General features: G+C 42.7%; 1 protein-coding gene across 1 annotated transcript; it reads right to left on the reverse strand.

Annotated features, from left to right (window-relative positions):
- Nucleotides 1-8,251: 8,251 nt before the first annotated feature.
- LOC125523901 (3-ketoacyl-CoA synthase 5) lies at nt 8,252-10,780 on the reverse strand. The gene is made up of 2 exons (XM_048688963.2): nt 9,873-10,780; nt 8,252-9,179 (listed from the first exon to the last, which is right to left on the reverse strand). Exons 1-2 carry the CDS (start codon nt 10,547-10,549, stop codon nt 8,369-8,371), a joined length of 1,488 nt encoding a protein of 495 aa, XP_048544920.2. The 5' UTR covers nt 10,550-10,780; the 3' UTR covers nt 8,252-8,368.
- Nucleotides 10,781-21,391: the final 10,611 nt, after the last annotated feature.

Genomic DNA, 21,391 nt, shown 5'->3' on the forward strand with positions numbered 1-21,391 from the left:
GAAAAACCAACGCTACTAGTAGTGTTTTTCCTATTAGTGCTTGCAGGCGTCGTGAAGCCTCTCACTGAAGATGAGCTTGTATCCTACATCCTTGCTGGCCTCAACATGGATTAAGTCCCTCTGGTATATTGCCTAGATACAAAAACCGAACATCTCTCACTTGATGCACTGGCGAACTGAGCACCTTCAGAACAACCGTGGCGGATTCAAGTCCTCAGTAAACGCGGCATCACGTAGATGTGGTGTATACCATGGACGCGGTGCACCACGTGGACGTGGTGGAGGCCGTGGTGGCGGAAACAATTGATTCAACAGCGGTGGTGCTCATCCCTCCTACAACAACACTAGGGATGGGCGTGACCAAAAACGCTATACACAATACTAGCAAAGGAGAAAGCTCAAGACAGAAAAATAAATGGCTCAAGCACTCACATTTGGAAGCCTGCTCAAGCCGGCGACACAATTCTTGCGCCCGTTGGAGCTCTATGGAAGATCTTTGGCAGGCCTCCGTCAGTCGCGTGAGTTGAGCCTCATGTTTTTTCTGGCCCTCCTCATGAGCGCACAGTGCCGTTAATAGGGTGCCAATGGCGGATCCTATATGGCGCGTGGGCACTGCCTAGTGCCGTAGCGCGCAGCCCAGCTTCCATTGCGCGCCTTCTGGGCCGGCCCATGTGGGGTGCGAGGTCCCCTAATTTTTTCTTTTTTCTTTGATGTTTCTTTTTTTATATTTGTCGATTTTCAATTTCTTCTTCATCTCCATTTTTTCTTCATTGTTTTTTTCTCATTGTTATGATTTTTTTGTCTTGAACATTGTTTTCACTGCATTCAAAATATGTTCATGAAATTTACAAAAAATTCAACATGATTTTAAAAAATCATCAAATACAAAAAATGTTCATCCAGTTTTCAAAAAGTTCATCCGATTTTCAAAAAAGTGTTCTTGAATTGAGTTTTTATTCATCAAGTTAAAAAAAATGAAAAATGTACATCTAATTCAAAAAATGTTCATCGTATTCCAAATTTGTTCACCGTAATTTTGTAAAAATGTTTATCAAATTCAAAAAATGTTCAACCATTTTTCAAAATTTTCATCGGATTTTTTTCAGAAAATGTTCTTTAATTGAGAATTTGTTCATCAATATCCAAATTTACAAACATTTTTTAAAATCATGAAGCTTTGACAAATTTATGAAAATTATTCGAATTCAGGGACATTTTTTTGGCTCGACAAACGTTTTTGAAATTCGCATTTTTTAATTTTGGAAAAAAATTTAATCCCGAATTATTTAAAAAAGAAAAACAAAAATGAAATAAAACGAAACGAAACGAGAAAATAGAGGGCTCCCCGCTGCCGCTCATGGGGCGGCCCAAAATGGGCACGCGGGGAGTGCGCGCGAGTCTGCTCCCTGGCGCGTGCTGCGCCATATAGGAGCTCTCGGTGCCAACCTCATGTTTTGAGAGTCCTTGCACTTCTTTGTTTTCTTCAACAGAAGCCCTCACGACGGCGGTCGACATCAATGGCGGCCTTCATCTGCTCCACGGTTTCCTGCATAACTCGGGCTTTATCGCAGGCATCCTGGGGCGCCAAATCAGAGTCATCCTGCTCCTTGTGCCCCCCCCCCCCCCCCCCCCCCCCCCCCCCTCCCCAGCGACTAGCTGTTGAAACCATTTGATTTCTTATGATGTTGCTCATCAACAAAATACACAAACTTGGTCAGAAAGGGAAAATTAAAGCGGTCAGTGTATGAATGGCAAAGCACGAGTATGTACAGTGCAAGTCGCTTACCCATGGCGCTGGCCCGGGATTTCTGCAGGGTTTCTTTGGCCCGCCGCTGCTCAGCTAGCTGTTCGCACAGCGCAGCAACTTCCGTAGCCAAGCCCCACGTTTCACCTGCTAAGTTTTGTGAACAACAAAAAGCAAAGATATGTGTCAGTGAAATGTCACGCCGAATGATTTCCGTCCATCATCGAATGCAAGTGAGCAAGGACCTGAGCCTAGTCAGGACGAGTTGTCCTCAGGCCCGGAGACTGCTACGGTGCTACCTAAATAAGGCCATTTGCAGGCATGTTTGTAGGTAAAACTTCATTTCAGTGCAAACCTACAGGGTATCTTCTAGCCAGATTGTAGACGGACCGACTCGATATCAGATGGGATTCTAATCATTCCACTGAAACAAGTTTTACGAAAACTACCATATGGATGTGATATTTCTAGCAACCGATCCTTCGTCCTCTTTACATGCCACGGCTTTTTTCTTTCCAGGAAGACGATGGAGCAATATAATCTACCTGTGAGGGAGAAACTACGCCCTAGAAAATATAAATTGTACAATAGCCATGTAGGCTTTCTGCTCCAACAACACTCACACCAGCACATGGAGGAACTCAGCATTGCCACTAACCAACAACCAAGAAAAGTATCAAACAAGGATTCACTCATGTACAGCAGCCTCCTAAATCTGGAGATCCAGATCCGGAGGGCCTGACCCTCGACTTGCCAACAACAACGAAGCGACCATAGTGACGGGTGAGGAGTCAGAATAGAGAGGCCATCGACGCCTCGACGCCTAGACCTGAAGGATGGACTGGAGCTTCGTCGGACACCTCTCGCTCACCAAGCAATAGAGTGTTCACCAAACATACGACTAGGAGAGATAAAAGTGGGTTTCATGAAATATGTTCAAGTGATTAGAGGGATATCATACCTTTCATCTCACCCATCGATTCGCAATCGGATAGCTTCGATTGAAAGTTTTCAGGTACGCACTAAAATACAGTTTTTCACCTGATATGTTGCCTTTAATTCAGTTTTCCTTCAAAAAACTACTTTTTTATTTATTTTATTTATTTATTAGTATATAAGTTTTTGTTTGCCAGGAAAAAGAAAAAGCAACCGTCGCATTAAAACATCAGTCACATGTTAAACGATTGGCCACTATTTAGCCTAGCTAGTGCTTGCCCTTGTAGTTAGCGGTAGGCGTTTTCCAATTGATTGTTCTGGTTAGTAGCGAATTGATGGGTAAGACATACATATCACTTTTATAGTATATCTGATGGGCAAGTCAGCGGTCAGGAGTTTTCCGTTTGATAATTTTTGTTAGCTGAAAATTGATGAGACGATGCTGGTGCCCGGTAGGGTATAGTTTTAATTAAACACTGATCTCATGTTGAAACGTCACGTCACTGTTTGTTCCCAGGCAGGGTGCCGTCTCATTAAACTCTGATGTTGAAAAAAAATGTATATATTGACATGGACCGTTGGCTGCTTTTTAGGGAACTACAGAAAAAAAATGGGGAGAGGAAATGTTGAACCCGGTTTGCTGAAGGTGGTATGACACAAGGCGCCAAGTAGCCCCACCGTAAACGCGACATGACACAAAAGGACACTACACAACACTTTCTTTTCCGGAAAGGTTACCAATATTTAGATGGTATGTTTATATATTTCTGAGTCAGACTACATAATGGCAATTGTTGGTCTAGTGGTTAACATTACTAGCTGTACATTTTTAAAAGGGACACTGAGAAAAATTAATTTGTTAATCTTCCAAGTTGCACATTGTCACAAGTGCAGGTGCACAATTTTTGTTCTTTTATGCCCCCTCTGTCGCACAGTGTAAGACGTTTTTGTAAACTAACTTTAAGGGTAGAAGTAAACACATAAAAGTGATGGTGCAGACAAGGGAGAAGATTCTGAGCATGACAACCTTCTTCTGCTAGTTTGTGATGGTTGATTGTGTAGAATAGTTCCCCATTTCTCTAAATGCCTATGTGTGCCACATCGCCTCTTTTTGTTGTCATGGGTGACTGTCTTCTTTCTTTTACATTTTGTTCGGATGGTTAGATACCTATTAAACGATCGTTGGTATCCTCAAATCCTGCTTTCTATATATACAAAGCAAGGTTGCATGGCACGTGCTCTTAAATCTTAACCATAGCCTTGCACTCCTCTAATGAATGGGACAGTGCAATAGTACACATAGCATATTCCAAATTAATGCAACAATAGTCGTTGGGTGGCAACATCTGAGCAACGAGGAATTTTTTTCTCTTTTCCTCCGAAATTATTGTCGCTCATGGCAATCGTTAGCCACTCGTACCAACTTTCTAAGGCCCCGTGTGAAAAGTAAATAAACATAACTCAAGCAAATAAATACAATATGAATGTATATTTAATGATAGGTCTAGTGCTATTGATTTGGTGTTGTAGATGTTGATATTGTTTCTATGAAATTGGTCAAACTAAAAGAATGACTTAAGAACATGTATCTATAACTTACGAAAACTCGATGACTTATGTCGATGGCAATAGGTGAGCGACCTAGATTTTTTTTCTCCTTTGATCCCAAAATTTCCTACTCATGTGTTATAATTTATCTTGTTTCCATGCATATGTACTTCTTGTTCCCAAGAAAAAACAAGAAATAACCCTCGTAAGTAAATACATGAATATTTTTAAAATTCATGAAAATATTTTGAAATTCAAAAACCTATTTTAATTCTTGAACATATTTGACTTTCTTGAACCTTTTTTGAATCCATGAACCTTTTTGATATCATGATCTTTTTTTGAATTCACAATTCTTTTTAATTCATGAACATTTTTTAAGTTCATGATATTTTTATTTAACCACCTTTTCCAAAACAAAACAAAAACTTGTAGTTAGTTTTACATAACTGAACAGTCAAGGACCGAGTGATCTGTACGTATCAAGTTGATAGAAAAAACTAAGTAGCGAGTGAGAGAAACAGAGAGAACAGTTGTTGTACCGGATCATACTGGCGCCTTTAGCAGCCATCACAGCGAACCGGTGCCATGGAAGAGCCTGTCTCGTGGAAGAACCACCACTCACAATCTTTGGAGAACTCCTGTTCCATCAAGGCTTTGGGTATTTCTATGGCGTCTCACTTGGCACTCCCTTATGACTCATTACTTTCTTGAAAATAGAAATATGGCTACCACCCATAATTGCTCTCTATGTGGAAGTGAGGACTCATGGCCTCATGCACTTAAAGGTTGCTCGATGTAAAGGTGTGTACAGGCTCCTTCAAAAGAGGAATTTGTGGAACGCATGATAGAAACTAAAGAATGCAGCACCAAGCAATGGTTAATTACACTGATGGGCTTGTTATCACATGCAGACTTTACTCTAGTCCAAGTGACACTATTGAAAACTTCGACGGCACGTCGAAAATTGATACAAGATAATATCTTCAAGCCACCCATGTCTACTCACATGTTTGTGAAAATCTTCATTGGTGATCTTGATCATATTCCAAATCGGAGATGAGACATATTGCTACTATAGGTGAATTTGGTGTTTGCCATGGTCTCCCCCGCATCATCGTTTCTTCAAAAATAATGTTGATGGTGGAGTCAACATGCAAGGTGGACGAGGAACGGTGGCTGCGGTATGCTATGATCGTGATGGAAATATATGGGTTCATCTTCTATCACACTCAATGGAGTCATTGATGTTGCAGTTCTCGAGGCTATGGCATGCCATGAAGCTCGTTCTTTAGCTTCTAATCTAATGGTGACCCACATTCTAATTTGTTCCGACAGCAACACCGTTATCAAGGATATTGAATCAACACGGGAGGAGTTCATGGAATGGTGATTAAGGAGTTGATTGTCAAAAAAATGATTTTGAAGAATGCTAGTTCATCTACGAGTCAAGACGTTGAGACTTTGAATCTGATAGTGTAGCCAAAATTTTCTTGTATCTTTATTTTGGTAGGCATGTGTGGCTTGGTGATCCACATGATTTTTTAAGAACCCCTGAGAACATCATTGTGAATGAAGCATGATGAAGTTTCTGGAAAAAAATGTTGCTCGGGCAAGAGGTGCAGGTTTAGTAGCAGCGACTCTTATTGAATCCGTCCTAAAAGCCTGATAAATCACAAGTGACCCAATCAAGCCACAAAATGGCGTCAAAGCAATGACATATGACTATCATACTTGGAAATGAAAAATAGTGAGGACATGGTCTAGGAACCAATCCACTCATTATCTTTCTCTATCCTTCATTTTATTAGAGATGGCCATCCATGCGCGCATGGCCCCCGCCCAATATGTTCTGCATTTAGGGTCATGTTCGGTTACCCAAGGTCTATTTGTGTTTTTTGGAAGCTTAAGCCAACGGAGGCTAGCTGGAGAACTATGTTGTGCACTGTGCTTGGTTGACCACAAAGGTGTGTGTTTCATGTACGTAGAAACACAAAGCATTGCGTTTGGTTGCATGACTGTGCTCTCTATATGCAATGTTCGGCTGTTTGGTTATGTGCACGCCGATGGTTAATCTCAGCTCCTGTGCACATAGTGAATTTACCACACACTACTACATTTGAACTTTGTCTATGAGCGTTCAATAAAAAAACTTACAACATGAGACTTGCGTAGAACAATGAGATGAAGGTAGTGATCAAAGAAAATTTAAAGCAATCAACCGTGTGTTATTAATTTGACAAAATTCATCTACCAGAATAGGCACGCATGAATATGTTATTACAGTACAGCGGGAAGATATAGATCTATTTGTCTACAACCATCAAAACAATACTTACAACATGAAAGTTGCGTGAAACAGTGAGATGGACCCACTCCTAAAAAAAAGCTCAAACGGTCGACCATGTGCAATGAATTTGAATTTTTTGTTAAGCTATAAACATTAACATGAAATTGAAGATTTACAGTCAACATAAGTACTATCCGGTCATAGGGAATGGAATCGCAACGTCGATGTGCACCTTTTTTGTGTAGAATTTATTTCAATTCAAGCACCATTGTGTAGATTAGAACGGATTAGGTGGAAAAGATTAAGGAAGACAAGGAGAATATCCCACATGCAAAGCTACTTACTAGGCTGCAACGAGAGAGCCACCACGTGCACTCCCTTGTGGTTGCTCGGGCCTAGCTCGGATGAACACTCGAGGCAGGAGAGAGTGCTTTGAGCTTCATGCCATACAGCCCAGCCTTACCCGTGGGCACAAAACAGGCCGTTTTTCTATTGTCCCGAACCATGTGTATGAAACTTTGTGGGAAACCAAACACGTCTGAAAAATAACTACTAAAGTAACTTTGTATATCTTGTTTGTGTCTAGACATTATGTCAAGACAAATTTTGAAACCTAACTTTTGTGACTTCTTCACCTATGGTTGCCATATCCAATTTTTTTTAAATCATATTCATACTTGCTTACAATTTTTCTACAGGAAAATGGTCCTTTGTTGTCGGGCTGTTCGTACTTCCAACATCTCCTGTAACCTATAGGAGATTGGTTTACTGATCAAGTCGCAGTATCATCGCATGTTGTAGTCGAGCCACCAAAGTCGTCTGAACCTGAATCACACCAGTGTGTTTCAGATGGAAACATCAGGACACCCAAGGTGCTATCACCATGAGTGTTACTCTTTATGTTTCATCATCCGTAAACCAGAATGGACTAGCGATACAACCCGAAGCTTTGAAAGGAAGTCGAGAGTTGTAAACACTACAGGCAGACTGCTCTTAGTGTTGTATAGATTCGTAACTATTCACTGCCATACTCTTTTAGAGTTCCTACGTGGAAACAGTTTGCAAATATATCTCTAAAATTCAAGAGGTACGTGTTGATCGAGTGACATGTTAAGACTTTTGAAAGTGTTGTTGCCGGGGTGCCACCAATTGCAAGAAAGAATGTTGTGCCTCTTGGTTCTTCCAAAGCCAAAGAAGAAGAAGAGCACAGAAAGAGGAAATAGAAGACCAGAATCGCTGCCGCCACCTTTGAGCTAAAACGGAACGCTGGATGACAAACACAGCCATCGTGGACTCATAAACTTAACATCCAATAAACTCGAGCTTATTCTACAAGCATTGATGCCAGTTTCGACCTTCTCCGCTCAGATGCAATCTAGTCGTTGTCAGCACATGCAAGAACACGATAAGAGAAAATATTTTGGTGCCACGATAACTTGTGGCTTTTCAGGATATTTTCCATAGCTTTATATTAGACCGACACTGACACCCAAGATGACACAAGACAATAGGATGCCATCCGGAATACAACTCCAACCCCGATTTACAAAACTAAGTAATTACAACAAATTAAGGTTTCTCACGACATCTCATGTGATTATTTAGGTGATTGTGTTGGTTTTTGCACTTATTATGTAGTACTCCCACCATCCCAAAATATAGTGCATATTAGAATTTTTAAAATCAAACTTTGTAAACTTTGACCAAGTTTATTAAAAAAATATCAACATCTATGATACCAAATCAATTTCATTAGATTCATGCAATATATTTTATTTAATATCGTACATATTTGGCAGTAGACAGAGATAATTTTCTCCATAAACTTGGTCATAATTCCTGAATTTGACTTATTTTAGCAAGTCGGGAATGTCCACCGGATACCTGTGGATAGACGTGGTCCATGGCCCATCGGTCTCACGGGCAGCTGGTTGGATGCACTCCCACACTACGCTGTTGCACTTGAACCCTGAGCCGAAGCCGATCATCCAAATGCGGTCGCCCTTGCGCATCCGGCCTTTGGCCTCGACGTAGGCGAGCTCGTACCACAGCGAGCTACTCGACGTGTTCCCGAACCGGTGAAGTGTCATCCGCGACGCCTCCACCTGCTCGTCGGAGAGGAGGAGCTTTTTCTGCAGCTGGTCTATGACGGCACGGCCGCCGGCATGAATGCACATGTGCTCGAATGCCGTGGAGAAGTCCGGGATGTAGGGCTTGATGCGCGCGCCAAGCACCTTGCGTGCGATGAAGGAGAGGACGAAGAGAAGCTGCTCGGATGCCGGCAGGACGAGCGGCCCGATCTCAATGATGTTGGCCTGGAGCGAGCTCCCTGCGACGACCATCAGGTTCTTGCTGAGGTTGATCCCGACGTTCCCTTGGTCGTCCTCCTCCTGGAACACGCACCGGTAGGCACCGTCGTCGTTCGCGCCCGTGAAGGTGCGCACAACGTGCTTGAGGCGGAACTGGGCATTCACGGGGGACGTCGACAGCAGTGCGGCCACTCCGCCGACACGGAACAGGCAGTTGGGCAGGAGCATGGCACGCTCGTTGCCGACGTAGTAGTTCGGCGTGATGGTCTCCGTGGAGACGACCAGCGCGCAGGCGCCTCGGGGAAGAACTTGCAAGAGGTTCCTGGCAAGCCCCGCGGCGATCAGCCCCGCACTGCAATGATTTTAAATTTTTAGTTTCAACGATATTTTAGCGGTTGCGAAAATCACTAAATTTCACTGAAATCCAGTATTTTGGTTCTCATTTCGGTTAAAGGATTGGAATTTTCAATTGAAATTCACTAGGATCGAACAAATTATTTGAAAAAATATTTTATATATATATATATATATATATTTATATATATATATATATATATAGGATAAATGTTTCCTACAAGCAGTGGTAGTTATCACCACTTGCGTTTTGTATGTTGTATGTAGTATCTGACGAAACCGAGAGTATGTACGTGTAGTATGTAGTATATAACAATGATTAGGTAGTATATACCTTGTTTTGAGTATGCTTTTTTTTACGTATAAATATGTACGTATTTCACAAATATAACAAAAACTATGGATTCATATGCAATTTTTTTATGTAACTTGCTTTGAAATATCTTAGATATATTATATAAACATATTTAAAATAATAAAATTGTATATATAGTACCACATGGTAGTATATGAGATATGTGGGGTAACTACCACCGGATGGTAGGATGGATTTTCCATATATATATATATATATATATATATATATATATTGAATTTGTGTGTACTGCTGAAATTGTTGAAATATTTTGACCGAAACACAATTATTATGTATGTACCAAAGTTTCAACGAAATTGCACTGAAAGTAAGAACCTGCAACCCATGCCGGAGAGGTTGATGCTGCGGATGTCGCCGCGCAGGTTGTAATTGTTGACGATGATGTCGACTAAGGACGGCGTGGGGCAGAAGAGGCTGCAGTTGAGGACGAGCGCGCCGATGGCGTCTGGAGGGACGCCCGTCTTGGCGAGGAGGTCGTCGATGGCCGAGAAGACGACGAGCTCGAACTCGGCGCGGGCGTTCTCGAGGGTGCAGTACTCCTGCGTGGGGACGTAGTTGTGCGCCGCCGGCAGGCATGTCTCCTCCCCGAGGCCGGAGCGCTGCAGCAGGCGCGACATGAACCGGACGCTGCGGTCGTCGATGGTGGGCGTATGCTTGGTGTGCTCGACGAAGGAGGCCATGGGGATGCGGCCGAGCGGGCGGTTGGAGGAGGAGTGGAAGCAGGCGTAGTCGACCAGGTACACCGCGCGCGGGCGAAGCATGAGGTGCACGGTGGCCGCTGCGGCCGGGACGAACCCCGCCAAGAAGAGGTGCGCTGGCTGAAGCTGGAGCTCACGGAGCCAGCTGATGAGCTCTGCTGGTCCGAGCCGCACCAGGGCGACGAGAGAGTAACTGGAGATTGCGGCGGCGACAACAGCGAGGAAGTTGTCCATGATGCGCTGGTACACGGCCTTGAGGCGCATGCTACTATTTTTTGAAACGTTGAGGCTCATGCTGCTTGGTTACGTACGTGTGGTTGTTTATGTTTTTCTTGTATGAGGGGCTACTTACATGTGGGTGTCTTTGCTGCGTTTAGAGCTTGCACTTATATAGTTGAGGTCATGGCTTCGGTGCTGCAGATCATGCCCGAATTATAGACGATGTGTGGGGAGCCCGCTTCGCCTCTGTCGACGGTACATGTGGACTCACTTGTGACCTCGACAGTGGTTATATATGGCGCCACCCACACCACCACCGTCGAAACCCAGCGTGGAGGATTGGCCGTTTGGGCGCATGTGTCTTCCACCTGCCTGAGCTCATCGGCCAGATGGTTCCCACAGGTGACTAGGTTGCGGCGTCCGGTGAGTTGGCACCTGGGCTCTCTTCACTATAAAGCTTCGTGGATTCATCGCCAGCTCGGAGGTTGCTAGACCTACATCTGCCAAGATGATAGCAATCGGGGACAAGAGAAAGAGGGTGTGCGCTAGCCATCGTTCTGGCATCCTAAGGACAAATCATTCCAGAGCAAAAGTAAGAAGAGTGGCACTATTAGGGGGGGGGGGGGGGGGGGGGGGGTTCTTTGTCGATATGTGTTTTCGATGGAGGTTTCTTTGGGATGTTGTGATCCATGTGCCAGGGGTTTGTAGTTGTACAGGGTTGCGGGTGTTTGTTCGTTTGCTGAGTGGTAGTTAAGATTCATGATTTGGGAGTAGTCCCCATGTGTTCATGTTGTAATGTTTTTTGCCCGGTCTTCCATCAATTAAATGGGTAATTTGCTTCTGCTTAATTAATGAGCAAGGCAAATACATTGCCTCTGTCGAAAAGAAAAAATAGTCCGCTTTTGCTATTATCTAGATGACAGATTTTTAAATTTATTCCTCCTTAAAAAATATTTTAAATTCTTTTAATATTATATATGTTTCTGTTTGCCGGGAAAAGGAAAAAACAACACATAACAAAAAACCAGTCACATGTTAAACAATTGGGCACTATTTAGCCAGCGGTAGGTGTTGTTCAATTGATGATTCTGGTTAGCAGCGAATTGATGGGTAAGTCAAGCAATTCACTTATAGTATATCGGATGGGTAAGTCAGTGGTTAGGCGTTTTCCGTTTGATGATTTTGGTTAGCAGCGAATTGATGAGACGATGTTGTTGGTGCCCTGTAGGGTACGTTTTTAATTAAATACTGATCTGATGTGGAAAATGCCGAACAATACATCTCACGTCAAGTCACTGTTTTCATTAAACTCTGATGTTGAAAAAAAATGTTGGCACCAACCGTTGGCTGATTTTCTTAAAGAACTAAAGAAAAATTGCGGCCAGGAAATGTTGAATCCTAAACAGGGTACCATTTTCGTTAAACTCTGATGTTGAAATAATGTATTGACACAAACCATTGGCTGATTTTTTTTAAGTAACTAAAGAAAAAACACGTCCAGGAAATGTTGAACCCTGTTTGCTAAAGGTGGCTTCGTGGTACGGCCCCAAGTAATCGCGACATGACACAAAAGAATACCACTTTTCACTTTCTTTTCAGAAAAAATTACCAATACATAGTCGATACGTCCATATATTTCTGAGTCAAACTACGTGATGGTAATTGTCGATCTAATGGTTAACATTACTAAGTTGTACATTTCAAAAAGGGTGACTTAGAGGTATCAATTTCTTTATCAGCCATGTTGCACATTTCCATCAAGTACACGTGCACATTTTTTTAAAAATATACAAAAGTCAGGTTGCACATACCTACACAAGAAAATGCACGTAATTTGAAAACATGTAACCACCATATTTTCTTGCATAACGATCCACATTCGTTGAATGATAATAAATAAGCGCATTAACAAATAGACCCTCTTTAATAATATGTGCAACTTTATTTATAGAGGAGTATAAAACTTGGTAATATCACATTTCCAGCAATGACTTATTTTATATTTGTGGACTTGATACGATGCAAAGAGTTAAATGGCACAAAGCTATATATACAAAACTACAGATTTTGTGGCTGCAGTTTCGCAGCATGCGTGCCCAAATAGCGTGGTCGATGGGAAAACTGTAGGTTTTGTCCTAACCTTTTACATCATGTCCAAATCGCACAGCTGAAGCATTTTATCAATAAAAATGACAATCTGGTCCCACCTGACAATGCATCCTTGCTAGTTTGTTTACATGCCCTCCCCTCATATGTACTCCTCATCCTCCTCTTCTCCTCTCTCTCCAGCATTGGATCTATGATTGCAGTAATTTTTTTAGGATGAGGAATATTGACATTTGTAGTTGTACGATCCCTGTTCGCACTGGTCGCCGTTCAACTGATTCCATGTTCACTAGACGGGGTCACTTTATAGGACCTATCTAGATCTCCCAGTCAGAGCAATTACAATTTTTATGCATGTGTCTGTCTGCACCTCCATCCGTCGCCTCTTGGGGTGGGGGTGGGGGGGGGGGGGGGGGTTAAGTCATGAATATTACTTGAGGATACTAGACGGCTACTGGAGGCACAAGACCCTGATGAACCATTGATATGCCATTAGTTCCACCGCTTCCATCTCCCAACTGGATCCGTTTTTTCTGAATTTCCAATTGGCATATTGCTAATGTTCTGAGAAAAATCTCCAACTCATTAATGTTTTGGTGAACATCTCTGGCCAATAGGGATATTGTAAACCATATGTTTTGGTCTACATGTCTACTGACTGGGATTCAAAGTGACATTGATTTGCATGGGGTCACTGGGTACCTTCACTTTCCTTGGTTTATCATTTAGTTAAACATTGATGTGATGCTAAAAATGCCAGCCGGACATATCACATCAAGTCACTATTTGCTCATGACAATGATGTTTTTTGAGAAACACGGTACAAATGCAAATGTTTACAAACACATACATACACTCATCCCTATGGATGTATGCACACACACCCTACCACTATGAGCATCTTCGAAAGACTGAGCCGATGGGTCTTGAGGTTGACGGTCGATGGGAACGTCGCCTCCCACTGAAAGAATATTCAACATTTATGAGACACCAAAGCATCGAACCTAGAGTTTGATCCCAGTCTGCCCTCCTAACCATCCAACCACATGTTGGTTCTCCATGACAATGATGGTGGTGAAACACTTGAAGGATACAATTTTAATTAAACTTTGATGTTGAAAAAAAGTATTAGCACGGATCAGTGTTTGACTTTTTTTGAGGAACTACGGAAGAAATGGGGCAAATTGCATGGTTGTGATGAAATTTTGTATCATATGATGATAAGAGAGGAGGCTGCAAAATGCCACATGATTAGTACCAATTAGTATTACATGGGCCTCACTTAGGAGCAATGTGTGCACATATATCACCTTGTATTTTCTTAACAACGCATGCATTTATTTTTCTTTCATGTTCAACAACGATGGTTGTATGATCAGTCGCTCGAATTAGAGAAAAAAGGGGATATGCAGCAGGGTTGAATTGAGCGGGCAACCCATGTGCACGGATGACAATACAATACTAAAGTATATACCTGTTGCATATCCCCTTTTAGCGCACGGGCTGCCCCCTCAACTCTTCCAGTAGGTGTTGACCCCTGCTAAGCATCTTGGGTGAAATGGAAGTATATCATGCCTATCCAGACATCAAACACCTTCTTCACATTTGACTTTTGCATTGCAGTCTTCGGTGAAATGGAATAGTGTATCTTGTGGCTAAACCTTGTTCCTAGTGTGGTGCCAAAAAAATTGAAGACAATTGGTCTTTGTGTATTAAATTCCAAGTTCGTTAATCCATAATTGTATAAAGCCATCAATTTGTGATCATAGTGGATGCTCTTATTATATGGAAGGTGCAATGAAGCGATGGTGCAACCAAGGGGGAAGATTCATAGCATGGCAAACAATCTTCGACTAGGGTGTGATGGTTGATTGGGTATGATAGTTCCCCTCTTCTCTCAGTGCCTATGGGTGCCACATCCCCTCCTTGTTGTCGTAGGTAACAGTGCTATATTTTTGGGTGTTTTGTTTGAATGGTTTGATAGGCTATTAAATGATCATTGGTATCCTCGACTATTGCTTTCGGTAGAAAGTAGGGCCATATGGACTTTACACAGTAGCCAAGGGGTTATTTTCCGTTCTACAAAAACTTTTTCAGTGAATTATATCATGGCTTATGTTGTCCTACTACTTGTTGTGCATGTGCCCCACAAAAAGGAGCAGACACAACTCCATGAAAGGTGCACCCTGACAATGCTACATCAAGGTAATGACAAAAGGTAACATACTCTAGGTACATCCAATTAATTAACTCGATGGTGGGTGTATTCTTGGTGTGCTCGACGAAGGAGGCCATGGGGATACGGGCTAGCGGGCGGTTGGAGGAGTAGTGGAAGCATGCGTAGTTGATCAGGTACACCATGCACAGGCGAAGCATGAAGTACACGGTGGCCGCTGCGGCCAGGACGAAGCCCTCCAAGAACAGGTGCACCGGCAGGAGCTCACGGAGCTAGCTGATGAGCTCCGTTGGACTGAGATGCACCAGGGCGACGAGCCAGGATGTGGTGACAACGGCGAGGATGTTCTCCACTATGTGCCGGTACACGGCCTTGAGGCCCATGCTGCTTCTTTTTTAAACTTTGAGGCTCATGATGCTTGGTTAGGTATGTGTGGTTGTTTATGATGGTTTATTATGTGTACGTATATGGGTGTTTTTGGTGCGTTCAATGCTTGCACTTATATAGTTTGTTGTTTACTGTATTGGCTACCTCTAGAAGCGGGGACATCGTCTAGGTGGTGGTTCAGTGTTGCAGATCCTGCCCGAGCAACAGACGGTGTGTGAGGAGCCACTTTGTCTAGTTAACCATATATGTGGACTCACTTGTGACCTCAAACGGTGGTTATGTCGTCACCCACAATACCACCGGAGCCCGTTTTCGTGGAGTGGAGGTTTGTGTGTTGGTGTCTTCCACTCGTGACTCACCTGAGCCCATCAGCCATTGGCACCCATTTTGGGGGCTTTTTCGTTAAAAAGCTCTACAATTAATTGTCAGCTTGGAGGTTGCTAGCCTTGGATTTGGCAAGATGATTGGTTACCTCCTAAAGGAGACATAATGAGGCACAAGAGAAAGAGGGTGTGGGCTAACCATTGTTTTGGCATTCCAAAGGACAATCACCTGGGCTCAAAAGCAAGAAGAGTGGCACCATTGGAAAGGCGTATGTGCCTGCTTGATGGGTGGTTCTCTTTTTTGGGGGTTGTCGTGTCTGATGTCTTTGTTCATGTATTTCGTCGGGGTTCCTATGCGATGTTGTGATCCATGTCGGCGGTTTGTACTTGTAGCTGCTTGTGGGCGTTTGTTTGTCTGCCAAGGTGGTTGTGGAGATTCATGTTGTAACGGTTTTCACCTGGTTTTTCGTTAATTAACTGGGCAATTATCTTCTACTCCCTCCGTAAACTAAGATAATATAAGATGTATCATATATTAGTTTGCAGAGAGAGTACTTAACTGATCTATGAGGAAAATATGTTTGCCTCCACTTTATTAAAAAGGCTGTTTTGCTATATTATCTAAGCGACTGGTTTTTAAAATGTATTATTCCTTAAAAAATTGTTAAACTGTTTTAGTATTAGATACCGTGTTTTTGTTTGGCAGGGAAAAGAAAAGGCAACCAACACATAACAAAAAGGAAAAACCAGTCACATGTTAAATGATTGGCCACTATTTAGCCTAGCTAGTGCTTGCAGTTGTAGTCAGCGGTCAAGGGTTTTTCATTTGATGATTTTTGTTAGCTGAAAATTGATGAGACGATGCTGGTACCCGGTAGGGTACGGTTTTAATTAAACACTGATCTGATGTTGAAACGTCACATCACTGTTTGTTCCCAGCAGGTTACCGTCTCATTAAACTCCGATGTTGAATAAATTGTATTGACATGGACAGTTGGCCTTTTCTTAGGACGCCGATAAGTCTCAAACTTTCGGGGTTTTCTGTTTGATGATTTTTGTTAGTAGCTTTGAATTGATGAGACGATGTTGGTGTGCGGTAGGGTACGGTTTTAATTAAACACTGATCTGATATTGAAAATACCAAATACTACATGCAGATCACGTCACGTCATTGTTTGTTCGTACGTGATGATGTTGTTGATTCTCCCACGCTGGGTACCGTCTCATTAAACTCTTATGTTGAAACAAATGTATTGACATGAACCGCTGGCCGTTCTTTTTTAAGGAACTACGTATACAGAAAAAATGGGGAGAGAAATGTTGAATCCTGTTTGCTGAAGGTGGTTGTACGGCCCCAAGTAGCCAGGCACCGTAACCGCGGCACATGACACGAAGGGACATTACTTTTCACTTTCTTTTCCGGAAAGGTTGCCTGGTATGTCTATATATTTTCTCCAAAACTATTTTCGCTTGCGGCAATCGGTACCCACTAGTACAACTTGCTAAGTTGATATGAAAAGTAAATAAACATAACTCAAGGAAATAATCACAATATAAATATAAATTTGAGGATAGGTCTAATGATATTGATTTGTGTTGTAGATGTTGATACTTTTTCCATGAAATTGGTCAAACTAAGCCAATGATTTAAGAAAAAAAATCTATGACTTCAGAAAAATTGATGACTTATGTCAGCGGCAATAGGTGAGCAACCTGGATTTTTTTTCTCCTTTGATACAATTTTTTTAATCATGAGTTATAATTGATCTTGTGTCCATACATATCTACATGTTGTGCCGCAAGCGAAAACAAGAAATAACTCCGATAAATAAATACACTATAAAAACATATTTCAATATCGATTTAGTGATACTGATCGACTTGGTCAAACCAAAACAATATTCTTGAGAAAATTATGCCTCATACTTTGGGGTGGAAGCAGTAACTACTACACACGTCCTACTCATAGTTAATGCAATAACTGTCTGAGGGCAACACACAAGCCAAGTTGGTGTTTTCTGTCCTCGAGAAGTATTTTGACTGAATTATATCATGGCTTATGTTGTCCCACGTATCTACTTATTGCGCATGTGCCCAAGAAAAGGAGGAGAAACAACTCCACGAAAGGTGCATCTTGACTATATGTCAAGAAAAAAATAAATGACAAAACGCAATAAGTATAGTCAGGATCGATTAGTTATCCTTAGCATGTGGACTAGATACATCCAGTTAATTAACTAGGAAATAATTCGTGCATAACCGCAGGGACACTACTAAAAATATATAGGCTTAAGACATTGATAATTAAGTTGATGTCGTGAATTATTTTGATGATCAATTATGATGACATGGTAGTCATGCTTGATTTAGTGATGTGAATAGACCGTATGCACACCATTTGACATGAATGGTGAGCTATATCGAAAACAAGGAAAGACTACATACACAGGAAAATATGTAGTGCTTGGTAGGTTGATGACATGGTGGACATACATAGTTTGTTGAAGTGGAAGACTAGAAGGGATACGTGCTTAGAAAAGAAATAGTTAGTCGGTTGCTACTATTTAAGAACAAAGGATATGATCATTATGTGGTTTTGCAAATAAAAAATAGTGGATAGTGATTTTCAGATATTTTTCTCAAACATCTAATATTTTACATTGTCATGATGACAATACTTTAGATAAAATCTATAATCGAGGGTTATGCACGAGCGACCTAGATATTTCTCCTTCATTCCAAAATTTTCTCGCTAGCAAATTAAGTCACTATTATTTCACCGGATACCAACTTAGTGTGGCTGACACAAAAAAACGAGAAAGAACTACAGTAAGTAAATACATTGCAAAAACACATTTCATGATAGTGATGTTGATTGAGTAAATAGGATCTTTTTTTCTATAAAGTTGGTCAAACTTCAAAGATTTGACTCAAGACAAAATCTACATGTCTTATTCTTGGAGAGGAATGAGTCAGTAATACACATGTCTTATTAGTAGTTAATGCAATAACTATCCTTAGATGGCAACACAAAAGCGATCTTGGTTTTTATTCTTTCATAAAAAAATCAATAAATTACTTATATCATGGCTTATGTTCTCCTACATATAACTCCAACAAAGGTGCACTCTGACGATACTTCGTCAATAAAATTAATAATAGTAACAATCACTGCTTATGCTATCCTACGTGCATATTTTAAAAGGAGAGGGAAAATATCTGGTAATATTTTCCCAGATCCAGGCATTTTTCGGTCAGATCATCCTAATGCAAAATGTTCAGGTTCATTATGTTAAATGGATCTGGCAGATATGTGGATAGCATATTCAGATTCGTTACATTTTTCTGATCATTTTTCATAAATACATTATTTTCATCTGACTTCCGATTTTATTTTCTATGAATTTCCAAAGTTTATATGATTTTTTGAATTTACTGGACTTATTTTAATTCGAACATCATTAAATGGATAATTGGTAGATACACCCAGAAGTGCACCCAGGCAGTGGTTGTGTGACGCTGTCAGTGGGGCCTGTTGAGTGCCCAGTCAGCAGTCAACTACTGACTGTCAACTGGTCAATTGACAGGTGGGGCCCATGTGCCATTGACACATTAAATTAACAGGGGGATAATCGTGTTAGTTAGCCGGGGGCCTAGGGGTCAATAGGATTAGGGGGTTAGTTAGGTGGCTAACTAAGTTAGTTGGCTTGTGGGCCCACCGTCAGTGACCTACTGGCCGGTTTAAGCCGGCCGCGCGCGCGGTGGTGCACGTTGGTGACCAACAGAACGGCGGCGACGCGCGGATCGACGATTCCGGTCACCATTTGGCCGGGGAGGAGATGCTAAGGGACCGCAGCGGCGTAGCGCGTCGATATGCACCAGCGGCAGCGACTGGGGTGCCCGGTAATGGCGACGGCGGCGAGCTCGAGCCACGACGGAGCTCGGAGCTTAAGGGGACGGCTAGAGGAATAAAACAAGCAGGGGGAGGGGAATCATGTGGGATCTCACAGAGAATCATACAGGCAAGCCAGTAGGGTCAGAGGCGCTCGGGTGGCGACATGGTTGACAACGGCGGCAGGCGGCTCCGGGGTTGAGCACGCGGTCGATTCGGTCATCTTCGGGCTCCTCTAGATGCTGTTGTTGGTGGAGAAGAAGAGGCCATTGAGGCGGATCTTCAGGACAAACAGCGGAGGCGATTCAAGGACGGTGGCCACGCGGACGAGCAGCGGCGGCGACGGCCATCTCGGGCGCGAACGAACCTGGGAGGGAGACGGGCGAGCGAGGGCAATGGGGAGGTGCTAGGGTTCATCAGGGGTTCCGGGGGACCTTATCCATTGCGGAGACCCGATGGATGACCGGCACGTGTCCATCTCAGCCATGGACGCGCCTGCGGCGTCCAGCGCGCCTCGGTGAGCAGTAGGTCGAAGACAACCTCAGGGGTGGGCTGGGCAGGCTGCTGTAGCAAGTGGGCTAGAGTGCACAGTAGGTACGTTTCTCTTTTCCTTTTTCTTTTCTGTTTTGTAATTTTCTTTTTCTTTTTTTCTGTTTCTTTATTCTTTTCTGCGTTGCATTTTAATCTCATACTAAATGAATTTAGTTGAATATTAAATTTGGCCCATAAATGTTAGGCAAAGATTTGAGCTATCCCAACAAGTTTGAATTTATTTTGAAATGTTTAAGTACTTGTTTAAACTAAACTGGCTCGAATTAATGTAGCTGGCACTGTTTTAATTAGGTTAAGGGCACTTTAGTAATTCAAAAGATCTTGGTTTATTTATGAAAATCACCTGGTGATTATTTTCCACCCAACGAACATTTTTGTTTCTCTGTTTGAAGAAATAATAATTTGATTTGCAATTTAAATTTGATTTTAACTTTGATTTTTATCAAGTGGCAATTGGCTTAGCAAAAAGGTGATGACATGGCATCATTAGCATGGGTTCATCATAGCTAATCATCAGGAGTGTTACACTATCGGGAGGCATCAAAGGCGCATGGATGACTGGAGGCAGCTGTGGAGACGCCACAAACCACATATACAGCAGCATCTCATACAAGGACTTTGAAGTTGTGCACCGCGACCAGAGGTCCCAATCCTGCAGTGTTCATGGTCGGGAGGGCCTCAACAAATGTTGCCACATGCATCAGTAGGGGATGCTATGAGGGCACCACTGAAGATCTATGCCCCACCAGTTAACCAGGGACTGCCACGACAGTGGCTCCACAGGTGCGTGTATGTTGACCGACAGTGGCCAGGTGTGTGCTTGCATCCGAGCGTCGAGGTTCAAGGCATGCAGTTGCTCGGACATGGGGGCGTGAAGCTTGCCGTTTGTATTGGAACATTTGTTGAAGTGGTCACCTATGCTCAATCTAAACGGAAGCACTTGGTACGAGGCTCTATATGACCGTAGTCCCAATGTGCACTACCTATGCACACTTGGGTGTGTGGCTCACATACGAAGGTAGGCTCTCATGTGAAGAAACTAGACGACACAAATAGTCAACTGTTTGTTAGATACGTGGAGGGCTCCAAATCCTAACATGACATGTCTACGAATTCGTTACGCACCGCCTCAACGTCAACACGGGTGTGCTACACGAAGCTAGGCGCGTGCATGCCATCTCTGGGATTTGAGTGGTGCCCACATCAACACGCTTTGTACCAGAGGGAGAAAGCATCATCCTACTTCCACGTTGGCCTCTGCATATGATCGGATGATCAAGCGCATGTGCGTGAACGAGATCAAAGAGTTCAACGCACATATGCATAAGCTCGCCATCGGCCGTCTCTAACAGGGACTCGAAGCCACACATCGCGCAGGTTTATTCATGGTGTGTCAAGCAAGCTATGTGGCGGAAGTTCCGGAGCTCGCTGGCATGAAAAATTGCAACTCGTGTCAGATGTCTTCGGAGAATACGCTCAAA

Source organism: Triticum urartu, chromosome 7A (assembly GCF_056163025.1).
Source record: "Triticum urartu cultivar PI428250 chromosome 7A, HENAU_Tu73, whole genome shotgun sequence".
Lineage (NCBI taxonomy): Eukaryota > Viridiplantae > Streptophyta > Magnoliopsida > Poales > Poaceae > Triticum > Triticum urartu.

Bases quoted from the DNA above. Each gene is read 5' to 3' on its own strand.
- LOC125523901 (XM_048688963.2), bottom strand. From the start codon at position 10,549: ATGAGCCTCAACGTTTCAAAAAATAGTAGCATGCGCCTCAAGGCCGTG. The intron at 9,180-9,872 runs GTTCTTACTTTC...AAATCATTGCAG, and splicing joins CTCTCCGGCATGGGTTGCAG to TGCGGGGCTGATCGCCGCGG.